A 19,580-nucleotide genomic window follows, 5' to 3' on the forward strand; every position below is an offset into this window, starting at 1 on the left:
ATCTACAATGGATGCGAGCAATGAAAAAAGATCCCACCTTTAAAAAAGTGATGGAAACTCAAAAAGAGCTTAAAGACACAGAAGGATTTGATTAGTTGGAATCGACGGAACTTGCTATCGATAAGCGAAAATTCTTACTCAATCGATTATACGAAAACTGAGCAGCCCATTCCACTAGATCAAGACTAAACCTACTATGAATGTTATGGAATTTCTTTTTTATTTTATTTTTTTTTATTTTTATTTTTTATTTCCTGGACCTTTGTATTGTTGCATTTCAATAAAACTGTAAACAAGCAACTTTAAGTGTGTTGATTGATGACTTGAAAATAATAACAATAATAGTAAACTTGTACAAAAAATTTAAAAAAAATCTGAAATTTGAAATACAAATTACTAAAGCAAGATCAAAACTTTTTAATTAGACACTGTTATTTGTGATGACACTTTTAAATAAAGATGATGATTCCAAAGTTAAGAGCTGTTGCGTGACTAGCGACGCGCGACACCCACGCGTGTGTCTGAGAAAAATGATAATAATAATAATAATAATAATAATAATAATAATAATAATAATAATAATAATAATAATAATAATAATAATAATAAAAACATATAACTACAAATGGCCCGTTCGTCTCCTTTGTCCCTTTTGGCGCGGTTTTGGCCTTTCAGGCCTGGTTATGGCCTTTCAGGCCTGTGTTTGGCCTGGTTATGGCCTTTGTGGTCTGTGTTTGGCCCTTCTGACACTCTAGATAACCTGACTATTTGCGAAAAAGATGTCATTTGTGTTCAGTCACCAAACTGTCAACATGGTTTACAAGAGAATTTGCAGAAACTGTCCGATTCCATCTTGCGGGGCGAAGCACCTTGTCAGATTAGCTAACCATCTCGCGGATGTTCATCAGTTGGATCACATACAGCGAAGACAGTATTTACAAGAGGCGAAACTGCAACCTAAAGTTAAAGTCGTAGTTTACGAAAGTGAAGCGGATAATTCCGGAAAAAATCACTTTCACAATCCAGTACAGTCACAAGAAACGGTGTACGAACTGTCAAGACATCGGAGGAATGAGGCCTCTTTTAAAGAAAAAACTACTACAAAGACTACAAAGAACAAGGCAAACCGAAAGAAACAAAGAAAGTCGAACTCTTGGCTTAGAAGCTATAGGAAAATTGTGTAGAGACGGAGGGAATATTTATTATTCCTCGAAATAAAACGAAAAACAAAAAACGGATTTGTAATAGTCAGTCAAATGATTCATTTTCATTCCTTTTCCTTTCAAATGGCTGTGTGTTTGATTCTTTTTTCTCGTTGTTTTTTAATAAAGGTTTTAAAACGGTATCTCTTGTCTGGTTCTATTGCTAGCAATTATAAGTCGCGTGTTTTAATTGATCCTTGTTAAGTTATATGAAATTGATTATATACTAATGCGTCAAGATACTCCCTTGGGGTTTTTCAGCAGATCTGAACTAATTTTTATGCAACTTTAGGTTCGTGAACCCGCATAATTAACTGACTAACGGTGCGTGACTTTAATAGTTTTTCATTTTCTCGAGATAGATAGGAGAAAAAAAGACACACAAAGATAGGTTTACGCATCAACGCTTTATTAGGACTCTTAACATTGATATAAAATCAAGTTGTTTTTCAAGAAAACTGTCAGCATGAGTATCACAGATCAAGTAAAACGCATCCTCATCACTGCTCTATAACCCCATTTTGTCTTTGCAGTTTTGGTCGTGAACTTGTCTTGGGAATCTCGACGGTTAGTTTCGGAGGGTTTCTTCGTTCGGCAAAGAATTCGCTGAGAGCGTCTTTGAAAGGGGTTCGCATTTTCGAGCAATGGCGACTGTTTGTGGTTCTTCTTGTTTTCTTGCTTGGATAGGGGATACCAGGTCTTGTAAAACATTTCTCGCCAGGGTCATTATCACCAGGTCCTTTCCTCTCAAGTGAGAAATCATCTAGGCCACATTGCTCTCTTGTGAATCTTTTAAGCAGAAGGACTCCAAATTTCTTCACCAAACCTTGAATTTGCAACCACACTGTATCTTCCACGCCTTTCTCTTTCTGATTAAATAACAATTTCTCGAATTGAACGACCAGAAGTTGGACCGCCTTCCAGCAACACACAGCTGTGCTCAACAAGCGGCTACTGCGTGCATCGTCGTGCAGTAATAATGAATGAACGGTTACATTCCAACTTAAAAGTCCAGCGTGTTCCTTCCATCGCTTTAAACCTTCAGTAACAGCTTCCAGATTACGTTCGGGAGACAGAATCAGGGTAGAAATTTCTTGAGACACCCTTTCTACATCGTACCACGCTTTTATGAGGGAGTTCCATGAAGAAGTAATCATTGCATTTTTGATAGCGTTTAGGTCAAAGTAAGCCATCTCGAGAGAACGTTTGAAATAAACCGAAGGAAAACGAAGCAAATATAGCTTTAGATCGAACAGTGAAATGACACGATCAACGAAATCTAACCGCTTTTATTAACTCTAACAATAGAGTCTTGACTATCCAATCAGGGTGGGTATAGAGCGGGCAAGCCTGGGCATGTCTATTGTTTCCTTTGTGCAAGAGTGACGCTCATTAGTAAACCTCGACACTTCATTAGTATGCAGGAAGACACTTATTAGTATGGAGGAACGCATTTTTTCCCTAGGTTATAACAATAGATGACGTCATGGACTCGACGCTTAGGAATATTAATTAAGGGGATCCAAGGGGATCCAAGGGGATCCAAGGGGATCCAAGGGGATCCACTAGCCCGGCTAATTCCAATGAACATATACTACTGGAATCGGACAGTTTCTGCAAACTCTCTTGTAAACCATGTTGACAGTTTGGTGACTGAACACAAATGACATCTTTTTCGCAAATAGTCAGGTTATATAGAGTGTCAGAAGGGCCAAACACAGACCAGAAAGGCCATAACCAGGCCAAACACAGGCCTGAAAGGCCCTAACCAGGCCTGAAAGGCCAAAACAACGCCAAAAGGGACAAAAGGAGACAAACGGGCCATTTGTAGTTATATGTTATTATTATTATTATTATTATTATTATTATTATTATTATTATTATTATTATTATTATTATTATTATTATTAGTAGTAGTAGTAGTAGTAGTAGTAGTAGTAGTAGTAGTAGTATTATTATTATTCTCAGACACACGCGTGGGTGTCGGGCGTCGCTAGTCACGCAACAGCTCTCAACTTTGGAATCATCATCTTTATTTAAAAGTGTCATCACAAATAACAGTGTTTAATTAAAAAGTTTTGATCTTGCTTTAGTAATTTGTATTTCAAATTTCAGATTTTTTTTAAATTTTTGTACAAGTTTACCGATTATTGTTATTATTTTCAAGTCATCAATCAACACACTTAAAGTTTGCTTGTTTACAGTTTTATTGAAATGCAACAATACAAAGATCCAGGAAATAAAAAAAAAATCCATAACAGTCATAGTAGGTTTAGTCTTGATCTTGTGGAATGGGCTACTTTTCGTACAATCGATTGAGTAAGAATTTCCGCTTATCGATAGCAAGTTCCGTCGATTCCAACCAATCAAATCCTTCTGTGTCTTTAAGCTCTTTTTGAGTTTCCATCACTTTTTTGAAGGTGGGATCTTTTTTCATTGCACGCATCCATTGTAGATTCTCTAAGAGCACTTTTCTCAGCTCTTTTCTGTAAACAGGAACGAGAGCGTTTACGGCTTTACTACGAGCCACATCTTCTGAATCGCCGTTTTCTTGGTATTGATTGATCAAAGCGTTAAGCTGGGTCTTGTGGCGGTTCTCGGCTTCATCAAAAATGCGTGACCACGGCTCTAAGTTTTCTGTTTCTTCTTCTTGGGAAGACTCCGTTCCTTGACTAGAAACTTCGCTTTCTTGGGAGAAATCGCTTTCTTGGGAGAAATCGCTTTCTTCATTGTCTTCATCATTTCCAGCACCTTGTTGCAGGTATAAGGTATAGTTTGTGCTCGTCATCTTTGGTTTGAACCGCACGCCTTCTGACAGGAAACTAAACTTCAGAAAGTAACGCGTCTCTTTTATAGAAAATTGATGAAGGCGGGGTTACTAAGCGTTCTCCTTCATAAATAAAAAAAGACCAGAAAGGCCATAACCAGGCCAAACACAGGCCTGAAAGGTCATAACCAGGCCTGAAAGGCCAAAACCACGCCAAAAGGGACAAAAAGAGACAAACGGGTCATTTCTAGTCATGTGTCTTTATTTTCTCAGACACACGCGTGGATGTCGCGCGTCGCTAAGTTTTAATTGTCTTATAAGCTCTCTGTGATAATTCCCTTGTTCCGTTCATGGTTTTGAAACAGGTCGCTAATAGTTTCCGATATTCTATTTCGATATCACCATTCTACACTTTTTCGAGGGTGTTTGGGGTTCCAACAGTAAACTTGCTAGCCATGTAGTTAAGGAACTGACGGTCTGAGAATCGAAGTCGATGAAGATTTCGCATAAAATAGATTGCGTGTAGCCGGTTCGGGTATTGTTATCGACACTGACTCTGGGACTACCCAGTTGGATATGACTTATTGTTTCTCAAACAAAAGACACACGAGATAATTCACATGCAAATTTTAGAGCTCGAGTCAAACATTTGTTAAACATAATTAGTGACTAACGCGGTGTAAAGATGAATAAAACTTTATTTCACTCAAAACCTTTAAAAATCTTTCAAAGGATCTCAAGACAGCTCTATGTCCACACAGACGGTAATGCAATATATTTAATTAGAACAAACAGGAAGATCTTGGTTCCTTATATTTAAGCATAGCAATACATTTTGATCTGCGTAAATCTCGTGCAAAAGCTCTAGAATAAGAAGATAACTGTTTATCTCTTTCTATCTCTTCATGTTCTTCGGGGCTGATGACATAACCTTCAAAAGGTACGTGTTTGCCTTCAATATGTCTTTCATATAAAACCTTCAACACTCGGAAACTTTCGGGATGATGGCCGTCATCACTTGCGTACTTGAAAAACGCCTGACGCAGCAAATCGTCTTTATCTAAACAAAGTGAAGGATCTGGGTCGTCTCGAGAGTCTTCTTTCATTTTTTGGACATAAAACTTGTAAGATTCCCATACTTCGTCCATCCATTTTCTGTATCTAAGACCGTGAAATATTTTAGGACTTCCTAGACTGTTGAATCCGTTGTCACACATTAAAAATCCTTCGTCATATTTGCGTGCATGGCGCTGGCGCTGAATAAGTCCTTTCTGTTTAACCTCTTGGCGATGATTTTCAAACGTCTCCTTTATCTCTCTATAAGGATGAAATCTCGTGAACCGTGGCTGAGGTGAATATGAGAGCCGCTCCTCGATAGCATGCGATATTGGCTGGTCTACCCACATGAAAAAGTTACACTCTTTTTTGTGGCACGTCAGAAACATGCGATCCTGGCTCCACGGTTGTTTATTTTTTCTCAATGCTAGCTTGTTAGAACAATCACAGACCAACTGAGCTGCATACCTTTTCACATCAGAGTGTGTATGATGTGCGATACGCTCTATGTACTCTTTCCATTCTGAAGCAGGGGCAAACATAAAGCACATTTTCTCGGGACAGTAAACATAGCTAAATCCTTGCGCTTTTTTCTACCAATTCTAACGTTGAGAGGGGATGAAACGGGCAGAACTGACCGGGTAAGGAACTCGCTTTATCTTTTGTCGACAGAGGTGTAGCGCTCGATTCGACTTGCATGTTTGGAACCATCCTTGCGAAATATAGCAGCGATAAAATAATCTTTACTCTAGTTGAATGATAACGCTTTCAAATTTTGCGCTGTTTTTATTAACTCTAACAATAGAGTCTTGACTATTCAATCAGGGTGGGTATAGAGCGGGCAAGTCTGGGCATGTCTATTGTTCCCTTTGTATTAGAGTGACGCTCATTAGTAAACCTCGACATTTATTAGTATGCAGGAAGACACTTATTAGTATGCAGGAACGCATTTTTTCCCTAGGTTATAACAATAGATGACGTCATGGACTCGACGCTTAGGAATATTAATTAAGGGGATCCAAGGGGATCCGAGGGGATCCAAGGGGATCCACTAACGGGGCTTAATTTCCAACATCTATTACTACTGGTGTGGCAAAATAAACTTACTTACTTACTTACTTACTAGTATATGCCTGTGTCACTTTCACCAGGTTTTTCACATTCACCGGGCTTGAAATATACCATCACATTTATTTCATACACTGCTGATAACTGTTTCAAGAAACAGCTATTCCAAAATAGAATTGCTCTTCATCCCACCTCGCAGGATCCGTCGGATAATTTTTCCCAAGGATCTAAAAATAGCCGGCCGTAGGACAGTAACAAGCACTCACTTACGATGGTACTCATGACTATATGATTCCGTCCACACTTAACCGGTAAATTTGAAAACGCGTTTTTTATTGGAAATAATGTGGGCTGAGCTTAATACACAATGGAGTGAGAATAAAAGCGTTTCGAATATAGTTTCTACGGGAGCTATATAAATCAATTTTTAGGATATCCTCACAGGAGAAAACGTAATCATTTTTATTATTATTCTTCAAATCGTATAATGCACCCGCTGTTGCGTGGCTTTAGGTAAATCAGTTACGTTACCCGACACTTCTGCAGATCCAGTTAGATTTTTCTGATTGTTTTTCCTCACCCATTCGACGCAGGGGTGTTTTCAGTTTCCGCGGACAAATATCCGGCAAATAAAGGTTATTGTCCGATTCATTTGGAGAATAAATATTTCAGATATTAATTTGAACTTTAATTTCTACAATACAACTATTTTAAACTGAAGCTGGCCTACCTTGAGACACACGAACCTGCTAACTTTCATACCCAGAATCACCACAGTGGAAAAATGTCCTAAATTGCGCCGTTGACGTGTAAGTCGAGTAACTTGGCAATCATAGATGCCCATAATTGGTGTATTTCTGATATGTGACGTATTAAAATATCAAAGTGTTTCACTTTTTGAAGGCGAGAAGCCGGGAAGGAAGTCCGTCTCCAACACTAAAGCAACAGTGTTACACCAAAATTTGAGGTAATTATAACTGTATATAAAGGCTGCAACAGTCTGTAGTTTAAGGTACGTATACCTAGAAGGACAATAAGAGAGTGGATAACACAAACCCGTCGTTTGTGATTAGTTTATTGGTGGACTGTTAAGTTGGCTTCTGACTATCTCTTCGCAAGGCCACCGAGAAAAGGAGGAAGACGTAAACCGCAGTATTAAAAATCTGAATAGAGAACTATAATTTGTCGTAAGAAAATCGAACGGCTTGGATGTTTGAATATTATAAGGAGAAATTGGATCAACTATTAGAATCTCTTGACTGAGCAGTTCCCGTTGTCATCTGATCTGAGCTGAAGAAAGGAAGGTTAACTAATTGCGATACTGAATGTTTCTAAGAAAGGAAAAGTCGGGGACACTTAGCGATATATTTTGGTGGATATCTGTTCTGGCCTTGATCGCCCTCCAAAATTTGGCTTTAGTCGTAAAAACAAAATTTGTATAGTTTTCAGTTCCCGTCAAAATAAAAGTTCAAAATTTCTTAAAACTGAAAAACTAATTCCTTTCGTTTTCGAAGAAGCAAATATATATTTAAAAATGTGACAAAAAGACAGCTAGCATCAACAACTGTTTTAACAGCCCGAATTTAAAAATTGTTGCTCGAATTTATAAATGCGGGCAACATAATTTCGTTTCCCAAATTTTCTGCGGCTTGAATTTTCAGCTAAACTGAGCATCCGAAAAGATCAATCTGTATTTAGCTTACACAAATATGACTTTCTAAGGTCACAAACGATCGCAGATCACAGGAGACAACAGTTTCTGGACATTTTTCTTAACATGTGCTCGTCAGTTGTCCCTGAACAGTTCCCGCTTTTGTTGTGTCCAGCTTTTTCATTATTGTATTCTAGATAATTAGCCGTGATAGACTTTGTTCCTTTAATCGCCTCTGCCGTGTTTCTTCTCAACTCAAACTATGTTTTGGTCTCATTTTTATTTCATTGCCAATTAGTGACCTTATTTTAGTTGTAAATGACGTAGGCTATCGTTCTCAAAGTTATATTGAAAGTCATAATATGTATTTCTCAGAGAGCAAAACGCCTTCAAAAGAAGAATCAGCCAATTAAAATAATGCTGAAGTACAAATTCACGTTCAATCCTATAAAACTATTGTGAAGTGGATTCTCAGAAGGACTTGAACATTTCCGAGAAAGTCCGTCTCTGATGGTTTTGCGATTGCAGATACTCTCGCCTTTGAAAACACCACAATCCGCCCTTGAATTTGATTTCTTCTCCATGAATTCTCAGATTTACACTGTCGAGTATCCCTCAGGACTTTTTCTTTTGATTGAGCACTCGTGAACAAATACATCAATCCAAGAGCCCCATGAGAAGTAATATTTGGCAACAAAATTTCGGCAGCATTTAATTTGGAGTTGTTGGATCAAGATACGCAGTCAATCATCTGCTGGCCATGGCATTGCAAGATGCACTGACTCCACATATCACTTGTGGCTAACGGTCACGTGGTACAAAATCCAACATACTAGAGAACATGTTGCGCGCTGGGCATCCAAATTTGAATTTTCTTTGTTTTGGATATCTCAGTGCATAACTTGATTTCCAGTATGGTGGATTTTGTACCATGTGATCGTTAGCTGCAAAGGGCCCATGTAAAGTGATAATTGGAGTAGGTGTAGCCTGCAATGCTATGACCAGGAGATGATCACGATGTTAACAGCTCAGTGAGCGAGTTAATATCAGCTCCCACTAAACCTCATGGATTACGTCATAAATGAGATAAAAACGGCGGCTGTAGGTTTTCTTTATCCACCAGCGGCATCTTAATAGCTTAAGCTGGGGACATGTTGTAAACATTGGGCGCTTACCATTTGAATAACCGGTTCTTCTAGTAGGAAACAAATAGACAAGTTTATTCCAACGGTCCTGGAATTTTCCGGATATAATTAATACCTTGCAATGTTTTCTCGAGGTATTCACTTTTTTTCACTGAAACGACCGTAATTTCTGTACTCCTTTTTTCGCGCTACTCATCCTCGGCTCTTGTGACTTAAGATATTAGAGGCGGCGGCTTTTAGGACGCGGTGGTTGATAAAAGACTGGAACGTTAGCCCGGGAATAATAAGGTTAAAGTTACTGATGCGATGCAACGCGACGCCGTTAGCACTAAAATTGTGAAGCGATAACCAAGGTAGCTATAAAATCATCTCGGAAAGTTCAAGAAATGTTTTTTTCCTTTTCTGTTGAAAAGAATAAATGATGTACGCAGAAGAGTTCGTTTTGCTTTACGAGGTGCCCAGCGCTCGAAATCTTCCCTCACGCACTCAGCAACAAACTCAGCCGAGTGTAAGGCAAATTTTTGGGTGGAAAAGAGAGATATAATTCCTCTCCTTGTTGACATAGAGGAGTTCCTGCTATGTTCAAATGCCGGAATCGATCAATTTGCGATGAAACTGAAGGCCTCTGTGTAATGATGCTCATATAAGAGAATTCCCGTGTGATCACGGATTCAACGCTTATCAACCTTGAACTTTTGATAAATTGTATTAAAGGCTGTCTGCTATTTTCTCCCACGTGCCGCTTCTTTGCGTGGATTCTTTCTTGGTCTTGTACAGTTTTAAATTGGCAACTTCTCTACACAAGAAAAAAAATATTTGGAAAATAAACAAAGCTTGTATTTATAATTATAGCACGAAGTTTAACAGAGAGCCTCGTTTTTATGAATGTGTTTTTCGCAAAGCGTTTAAATTTGAGAAACGTCGTTAATATCTATTGAGATGCCATATTTCGTATGGTTCGGACATTTGTAAACAATGTTGAACAATGTCAGTATCTTTGAATCTCTACTTTGAATCTTTTGTGATGTTTCTGACTAATTTGGAACATTTGGTCGATGTCGATGCGATATTTTGTATACCGTTCGGACGCTTGTAAAAAATGTTGAAAAAGGTTAGAATCTGCGATCAAGAGAGGATCGTCCTCTCTTGCTGTGATCTAAATCGCCTCGTTAACTAAACATATGATTTTTCGCTACCAATTTTGCATGCTCAGGACACATTTCCCTAAACACTAAGGCCTAGTTCAAACGTCGAATATAATTTGGCGGAATTTAATTCGAATTGACTTCGTCTGTAAGAAGAAAATAGAGATTCAATTTAGACGACGAATTAAATTCAATCGACTTTTGGGATGGTGGAACTTGATATGAACTACCCACGACGATTCCAGGTTCAAGAAAACGACGAATCCACATTACGTTAATATATTTTTAAATTTATGCATTAAATTTCATGCCTCTGGACTACGACGTCTGAATTCACACGCATTCTAGACGTTTTATCCATCTGCCCCAAACGATTTTATTTCCACAAACGGATTCATACGTAGCTTTACCAACGAATTTAATTTCTTGTATTAACCTCGTCTGTTCTCGTATTAACTTTTTTTTTTACTTTACTTAACTTCAAGCGGGAATTTTATGCATGAGATCATCATGAATCTGGAATCAAACTTGTCGATTTTTTAGGTGAGCTTTTCCTGTTTTTCAAGGTACATTTGACTGAAAAATGAAATTTGCAGTCTAGCTCCTCCATCAGCCTGTTGAAATTGAACTCGTCACAAACCGTCCGTTGCCATAAATAAGAATAAGGATAGGATTCTAATTAATTAGGTTAGCGACACCTAGGACAATCGTTTTCCATATAAGATCAAACAACGGTATATGAGCTGATACCCAGGATTTAGCGAATCAATCAGAACGCTAGAAATTCATGATCTGACGCTGAAAATTAAATAAGTTCGATTAGTTTAGTATATCAAAAATATCCGTATAGGATTTTTGAAAACATGTTTTGTTCGCTCGATTTTATTTTGTTAATCAATGCTGATGATGCGTCATGCCTAGTCTTCCTTCATATCAGCCGTACGCGTGCTATTTTGACACCTGCCACTTATTTCTAGCAACCGTGATCAGATCCACCATCTCATTGTTAATAAACACCAATGACCGCTTATTGCTAATGGTGCTTAAGACAAAAATACGGAAACTGACCTAAAAGTGAAACCTTCGCGGTCATCGAAATATGCAAAGGAGTTAGCAATAAGCTAGACAACGGCTTGAGCATGCGCAACTTCCCTCGTCTGAGGAAATTTTCCTAAAATTTGCCGTATTCCCTTTAATGTAACTTCAAGGGGGAATTTGATATATGAGATCATTAAGAATCTGGAAGCAAACTTGTCTATTTTTTTAGGTAAGCATTTTCTGTTTTTTAAACTATAATTGACTCGTATCAAGAAATGGTCCATTGTAGTGAGTCAAATTCGTCTTCACAAGTCCAAACAAAAGCCTTTTGTTGTTTATTGCGCTTAGGGAATTGTTCCGAGACTCGGCGAAGATGAATTTCAAATCGTCACAAAATTGTCGGCGTGTCAAATTAGCGGCACTAGGGGAGAGGGGTTTGCAAAGTTGCCGAAGGTTTACTATTATTGACCCTAAGCAAGAAACCTGGAAATGCAAAGTTCTTTTATACGATTTTGGATCAGTTGATAAAAGCGCCCAGCACAACGCCGCAAAATAGTGAAGCTTTTATCGATGGTTTCACTTGGTCAAGAGTTGTGAATTTCAAAACTAACTTGCCTTACTCGTAAAAAAAAGAAAGGAAAGAAAAGGCTTCGTCTTCGAAAAATCGCCCGATTAGACCGTTTGATTGAAAATGATCAATGTGGTCGTTGTCATTTAGTCTTAAAACAAAAGCATCGCCGGTTGCTAGCGCGGCTCTTAAAGAAGAGGTGTTAGTTTTAAAACCATCACGCTTTAACTCGCGACGCGACGCTCTCGCCAAATATGCAAATTTCGAACTCGTGCAGTCATCGGCAATTTTTTAATTTCCCTCGTGAATTTCGCTATTGTAATAACAGCGAGTTTGAATTTCCCTCCTGAATTAATAAGCCTTTGTTTGGCGCTAAAGCTATTGTTTCAAAATCTCCTTTTATGGTCGTATTTGCGAAGCTAAACAAAGAGCATTGTCTTTGAATTTGATCAGCTTTTCTTGATACGTGGAGGAATGAAATTTGCAGTCTGGCGCCCTCCTCTTTCAGTTTTACTGTCTCTATCGCCTTGCGTCAACAACAACTCTTAAGTTGGGATTCTAAGAGGTCGATCTAGCTTTATGTTCGCTTTCCATCAGCCAGCGACACGCTTGGCGATTTTATAAGCCGATCATGGCGGCGAATTTGAACGCCAGCGAAAAATCGCAAGCGATATTCGCCACCGATTGATGCGGATACAGTTGGCGATTTTTGTCGCCAATCGCGGCAATGTGGCAGTTTTGAGGATTCATTTGATAAAGTCGCCCAACCTGATGGGTTGACTTTACTGGCGATTCGCAGTAATGATCGTGGAAAATGGCGGGAACGGGTAAACTTGGCGAATGCCAGCGAATTTGATTGCCAATATCAGACATGCCAGATATCGGCGATTTTATAGACCGATCGTGGCAATCGGCAAAAAATCGCAATCGCTCCACTGGGCAAACCTTGCGATTTTTGCCGGTCAAGGGGATCGGCAAATAAAATTGCCAAGTGTATCGCCGGTTTAAAACATTCAGGAAATCGAGCGCAATGGATCCGCTGAACTCACTAGTCTGGGGTTTTTTTGCAAATCAGAACTGAATACTTTAATAGTTCGTTTTGAAAACGAAAGATGAATATTTGGCAATTAAAATTGTCAGTTGAAAACTCCGAACTGATCAAACTGAATTATCTTTCAAAAATTTGCCTTAAACGTAGCAATTAAACAAAAATTTATAATATTTAAATAAATAAAGACTATACGAGAATTTTTGAAGGGGAAAGCATTTATAGCATTTTGCTGAAATGTTCTTGTTGTGTTTCTCTGTTTTTAACGAGCATCCTAATGTATGGAGACGCTCTTTCAGCTCTTTCAGCTCGTCTACGACAGTCGCATATAAATATATGCCGGTCAGAGAAACAGAGTGCCCGGGTGTCTATTTTTGGTCTTAGAGTTATTCACCGTTTCATTTCGTTTTATTTTATTGTTATTTCTGATTCGTGTTTCCTTTCAATTCCCTCCTTCAATTCGCCCCTCTCGACCAAGTCTGCTTCTTGTATTTGTAGGGACGTCCAAAACAAAAAGACTTTATGCAGGAAATGAGAGCGATTTTCCCTCCTCTCCCCCTCCCCAGTCCTTTATTTCTCAGCCAGTCGTCCTCTCCCTTAGGGTCACTTTTGACTCGCTCCAGCCCTCTCGCGCTTCCTTTCCCAAGATGACAGCGAGGAAGGATTATTCAGCGCTCCCGCTCCAAAAATACGCCTGCATTGCAGGCTAGCTATTTTCTCCCACATGCCGCTTCACTGCATGGATCCTTTGTTCGTATTGTACGGGTTTACATTGGCAACTTTTCTACACAAGATATGTCACGAGTGGTCGGTTATCCAAAATATCACCGAACTAAAAAGAAGATATCAGTTTGGAAAAAAAACAAAGCTAGTATTTATAATTCTAGAATTAAGTTTAAGTTAGCGCCTTGTTTTTATGAATGTGGTTTCGCAAAGCGATTACATTTGAGAAACGCGAGTAAAAGACGAAATTATCCAGAGACCTAGCTACTGCACTGGAGGAAACGATTTGTTCTTATGCGATGTTTCTGACTTATTTGGAAGATTTAGTTGATGTCGATGCCATATTTTGTATGCTTCGAACGCTTTTAAAAAATGTTGAACAATTTCAGTATCTTTGAATCTCTGCGATCAAGAAAGGATTGCCCTCCCTTTCTGTGATCTAAATCGCTTCGCAAGTAAACTTATGATTTTCCGCTACCAATTTTATATGCTCGTGTGATTAGAACATCCTTTTCTTAAAATGATGATCAAGTTTTACACAGAACGCCAAATCTTACCAAACCGCATCCTCAACGCCGGGACGTGCCCAGCACGAGCTAGATAACGGCTTGAGCATGCGCAATTTCGCTCGTCTGTGAAAATTTACTTAAAAAATGTCGTATTCACTTTACTTTTAACTTCAAGGGAGACTTTGATGCATGAGAGCATTATGAATCTGGAATCAAACTTGTCGATGTTTTCGAGGTATGCTTCTCCCTTTTTTTTTAAAGCTATTTAAGATTCACGTCCTTTTTTTTTTTTTTTTTTTTTTACTGTCAGTATCGCCTTGCGTCAACAAGAACTGTTTGGTACGGATTCTAAGAGGTTCGGTTGGCCTGTATGTTAGCTTTCCATCAGCCATTTGAAATTGAACGTCACCAACCCTCCGCTGCCACAACTAAGGATAAGGATGGGATTCTAACTATGTCTCCCACGCCCGGAATATCAAATTTAATTTTCGTAATCCAACTAAGCTCGCTCGAACTCGATAAATGAATAATCAAAGGGAACACGACAACCTGTTTCTGTGAAGTTGTCTATTTTCTCTTTAGCCCTGCAGATCAAATCCGAAAATTCGGTAGATCGAACAAAATCGAATTCATTTGGGTGATCGAACGCTATCGAACCTGCTGAACTCACTAGTCTGGGTTATTGTTCCAAATCAGAAATGACTACTTCGTTTTGAAAACGGAATATAAGTTTAATTTGGCGATTAAATTTAAATTAAATTTTCAGCCAATAAATCCGAACTGATCAAATTGTGTTACCTTTCACAAATTTGCTTTAAAACATGGCAATTAAACAAAATATAAATAAATAAATAAATAAATAAATAAATAAATAAATAAATAAATAAATAAAGGTTGTCCTAGAATTTTCTGAGGGGAAAGCACTTTTAGCATTTTGCTTAAATGTTCTTGTTGTGTGCCTCTGTTTTGACGAGCATCCTAATGTATGCAGACGCTCTTTCAGCTCGTCTACGAAAGAGGCTATACTGTTTTACGGGATTGAAATTTTTCCTTTCGCAGAAAACCGCACCAGGAAATTTTAATTTTACATAATGGGGATTTAATGATCTAGAGTCTCAAAAGGAGTACAGATTTTACCAAAGAGGGCAATTCTGTTGTAGAGGGTTATCTTTGCGGTTTGAATGCAAATCTGTCGCGTAAAGTTTAATCTTGTCACGAGCACCTGTTTTAAATGACATTGACAATTCGAATTCGTCAGTTCACTCGCGCTATAAAGGGGTGTTTTGATTTGCTTTTTTCTCAATTTCTGAACATAATCGAACAAAATAGTTCAAATTCGTACGTTTTTTCTCGAATACGTTTGATTAGTTTAGAATGCCGAAAATATCCGCATTGGATATTCGAAAACATGTTTTGTTCACTAGATTTTTTTTTTTGACACTCAGTGGTATGATGCATCATGCCTAGTCTTCCTTCGATTCAGCCGGAATATTACATATGCTTTGTATACGTGCAATTATGACTATTGTTATTATTTCTGCCCATCGTGATCAGGTTTAATATCTCATTGCTAATTAACACCAATTGGCGTTCAATGCTAATGTCGCCGAAGGCAAAAATATGGAAACTGATCTAAACCAAGAGACTATGAAGTAAAACCTTCTTGGTGATATGCAAATATGTAAAGCAGTTCGTGGTAAACTACATTCGTATTCCAAATAATGAATTGGATCTAACTTGCAATGGAGGCCTTCGATCTTTTTCTCTTTCCCTGACAGATAACCTTAGCTTTTTAATTATCGACCATTAAGGCCATGTTGAGTAATGGCGTCCGTTAGGCCAAGTTAACAATGGGTTGCATTAAAAAAAGATAAAAGAAAAAGAAGACCATGTTTTAAAGAAACTTCGCGAAAGGTTCTGAAGCAAGAAAAATAAGATACAAATTAAACGTGAATTTAATGACTATCTTCCGCCACCAAGAAAGCTCCGGCAGCGATCGATGCTTGATAAATTAACTTCCCGACGCTGAGTTATTACATTTATACCTCATGGCGAGTATTTTAGTGCTTTATCTTCAATTAGTCCTTAACATACTCAGTGTTCTCCTCTTTTCCTTTTTTATTTTTTTGTTTGTTTGTTATTTTTCTTTATTTTCCAATTGTCTTAAGTTCGTTAAATATTTGGTCTTAAGTTATACGGAGGGGCTAAAGCCAACATCTTTTCACCTTTTATGTGGTACATAAAAAGGGTATACAAATACAAATACACAAAAATATCGTAAAGCGCATAACGTAACGTAATCTAGTGTGGAAGTGCAATGTTCATAATTCTTATAGCGTGCGGCAGAGTGGTTCGTTGTATACTACTCAGGACTTTGTTTGTCTTAGACCTTTCTAGCAAATGTTCAAGCCATGCTTCACTTTCTTATATTATCCTCCCAGGACATTCACAACAATGTTCGTCCGCGGGACTATGGAACCTCTATTTCTTTCCATCAATTCTCTGCTTACCGTTCTGTATTTCTTTGTCTTGCGGGTGTTGGTCTTGCTCCTATTTCTCCAGCTTGGACACGCTATTTCTGCAATTAACATTAATCACTTTTTCCTATCTATCAGTGATAACAAGGTTTGGCCTGTTACCCTCCTCCTCTAGGCCTATCCGATTCTTTCTTTCTTTCTTTCTTTCTTTCTTTCTTTCTTTCTTTCTTTCTTTCTTTCTTTCTTTCTTTCTTTCTTTCTTTCTTTCTTTCTTTCTTTCTTTCTTTCTTTCTTTCTTTCTTTCTTTCTTTCTTTCTTTCTTTCTTTCTTTCTTTCATTCTTTCTTTTTTTCTTTCTTTCTTTCTTTCTTTCTTTCTTTCTTTCCTTATTTCTTTCTTTCTTTCTTTCTTTCTTTCTTTCTTTCTTTCTTTCTTTCTTTCTTTCTTTCTTTCTTTCTTTCTTTCTTTCTTTCTTTCTTTCTTTCTTTCTTTCTTTCTTTCTTTCTTTCTTTCTTTCTTTCTTTCTTCCTTTCTTTTATTTCTTTCTTTCTTTCTTTTTGTTTTTGGCTTGTTTTCTTTTTTTGCTTTGTTTTGATCTTAAATGTTTTTTGTTTGTTTGTTTTTTTTTCTTCTGCCTTTTGAAAGTCGCATATAAATAAATGGCCGGGCGGTAAATCGGAGAACCAGATTATTTTAGTTTTTTAATAGTAATATTCCTCGTTTCGTTTTATTTTATTTTTATTACGTGTTTCCTCTATGTGATTATTCCTCAGGTTACATTTCTGATCAATTAATTTTTGTAAAGAAAACGCAAAAAAAAAAAAAAAAAAAAAAAAAAAGGAAGCAAGCAACGAAAAAATCAAAATCGTTCTATGGTCTGTAGAACGCGAAAAAATCGCTCTCTCACCCTAATATCCAATTGCCTGGAACAGTCCATAAATACTCGCTTTTTTTTTTTTTTTTTTTGTTTAACATTGTTCTTTCGTCTCACGACTTAGTCAGTTTCTTTTATTTGCTGCAGATACTGTGTATGATTAACTGAGTTTACTTGCCGCTGTAATTTGCTATGGCGTGTTCTTCGACGGGATCAACGAGTGACGGAGTAAGTTTTGATCTGTGTGATCTGAGAAAAGAAAAGACAAGAAGCAAGAGAAAAAAACTACTCATAAAAAGGATCGACGATACAATGACATCCCTGGAATTGAAATCTGGTGAGAAAAGTGTCTCGTTCTGTATCGGTAAATCGTTTGCGGAAGCTCCGAAAGACGGTACACCGTTTGATCCCATGAATGGGGACACTTGGGATATCAGAGGTGGTGTAGGTAACCGCTGGAGAAGTTATTACAAAATCAATAATTATCATGGTTTGGTTGTGTTAGCGGCTGTTACCAGCGATGTGCTGGATAAAAAGTGCAACACCAAGGTTTGGAACGAAGAGCTTTACACTCTTGCTCTAGAAAGCGCTTTAATCAGTCACTACGCTTTCGATGTCTTTGACCATCGCTTGGACAACACTTCTTTAAATCCAGGAAGTTCAAAAGATTCTGCTGCCGGCTATGTTATCTATTTGGCCTTCAAGTACAAGGAAACAAACGAAACAGAGAGGGAAATAACGGCGGAGAAGGAAGAGGAAAAATCAAAGGAATCTGAGGGCACGCTTGCCAAGAACTTTGAAGAGAAACTTTCTGTTAAATAACTATTTCAACACCAACGGATCGACGCTTTATTTACAATCGGGTTCCCAAATCAGTATCATAGCAACTGAAACTGTTTAACCTGGTAGTCGAGCATTAAAATAGTAACAGAGAAAAGACATTCCATGAACTCTATACATGTGTAAAAAGGTAATAGACTACGGATACCACCGGTAAGGGCCTAGCAGGTGACAGTTCTCGTTTGAAGGCCGAAATATTTATCGCCTGTTTCATAGAACCTGAGAGGTCATTCCATAGCTTTGCGCTGTTGTGAGCAAAAGCTCTTTTACTAAAGTCCAAAGATGGCAAAGTTAAAAATATCTTGTCATTATTTAGAATATTATATTTCGTATTCACTGCTGGTTTAAAGAGTTTTTGCATACAGGTAGGCGCATTAATGTAGTGAATTTTGTTCATCTTGAACACTTTACGTTCAAAACGACTTTTACCTACTTATCTTTTATCTACTTTAGATTGTCGGATCTGATGTCATACCCATGCTATGTAATAATTCAAGCAGACTCGTTTTCTAACTTTGTAGTAGTCTTTTAGTGTTTTAGCTTAAGTCATCGGCATTTTATCCCATACATGTACAATATCACTATAGACAAACCATGGTTGAACTAGCCCACTGTAAACTGTAATACAGTGCATGCTTGTATGGAAACAAAATCTCTTATTTGCCAGAGACCAGGAAATTTTTTAAAGCAGCACATTTTACTTCTTAGAGAAACGTTCTACACCTATGATGAGAATTTGGCATAAATAATAAGTGGCATGTATGTATGTATGCGTGAGGTTCTTGGCTGAAGCCGTTTGCCGCATATATGAGGACCACTCATGTAGGAAAGCAAAAACAAACACTCCTTTTAGTTTTTGGTAAGAACATTTTTTATAAGAACTTTGAGGCTGAGTTGAAATAAAATTTAAGAACATACTAAGAACATTAGCCAGTCTGAGAGGCAGTTTAGAACATTTTTACTTTTGCCAAATGTTTTCAAAATGAACATTATAAATACGGATAAAATGATACATGTATAACTTCATTTTATACAGTCAGGAGATATAGTCTGAAATGTCAGCCGTCTCCTCCCCCTAACCCACAGGGGGCGCGGGAGAGAGAGACGTCTGAATTCCGAGCGTTATAATGTCGTCCGTTGACGTCACACAATAATTTATGCAATTTTGCATAAATAAAAACCTTTGAAATAAAATAGCGGCCACGAGTCATGGAAGTGCGCGGCGTGCATTGCAGCGTGCATAATATAGGAGGTTGTGTGCGTTTTGTAAGCCGTAAAATTTGATGACCAAGCATCAAGAATGTATGTACGGGATCGCACTTCATTTTCCACCGAAGATGAATCGGAAAATGTTCCGATAAATGTTATCAGTAAATAAAGTGTTGACAGGCCATGGCCAGACACGAATCATATTAACGTGGTATGGTGGTATGAAGAGTGACTTCTCGTTATGGTTTTGCTTTTTTTGAC

General features: G+C 37.9%; 1 protein-coding gene across 2 annotated transcripts; it reads left to right on the forward strand.

Moving 5' to 3' along the window:
• The first annotated feature begins 6,992 nt into the window (after positions 1 to 6,992).
• Positions 6,993 to 19,164, forward strand: LOC146453989 (uncharacterized). Of its 2 annotated transcripts, none has more exons than XM_085095952.1 (2): positions 6,993 to 7,060; positions 17,418 to 19,164. In XM_085095952.1, the coding sequence occupies exon 2, from the start codon at positions 17,463 to 17,465 to the stop codon at positions 18,090 to 18,092; it is 630 nt and encodes a 209-aa protein (XP_084952078.1). In that variant the 5' UTR covers positions 6,993 to 7,060; positions 17,418 to 17,462; the 3' UTR covers positions 18,093 to 19,164. The 2 variants fall into 2 exon arrangements, with proteins under 2 accessions (XP_084952078.1, XP_084952079.1); XM_085095953.1 differs by lacking the exon at positions 6,993 to 7,060 and adding an exon at positions 11,015 to 11,301.
• Positions 19,165 to 19,580: the final 416 nt, after the last annotated feature.

Source organism: Pavona decussata, unplaced genomic scaffold (genome assembly GCF_977016875.1).
Source record: "Pavona decussata unplaced genomic scaffold, jaPavDecu1.1 SCAFFOLD_321, whole genome shotgun sequence".
Classification (NCBI taxonomy): Eukaryota; Metazoa; Cnidaria; class Anthozoa; order Scleractinia; family Agariciidae; genus Pavona; species Pavona decussata.

Coding starts and splice junctions, on each gene's coding strand:
- LOC146453989 (XM_085095952.1), top strand. CDS start 17,463: ATGGCGTGTTCTTCGACGGGATCAACGAGTGACGGAGTAAGTTTTGAT.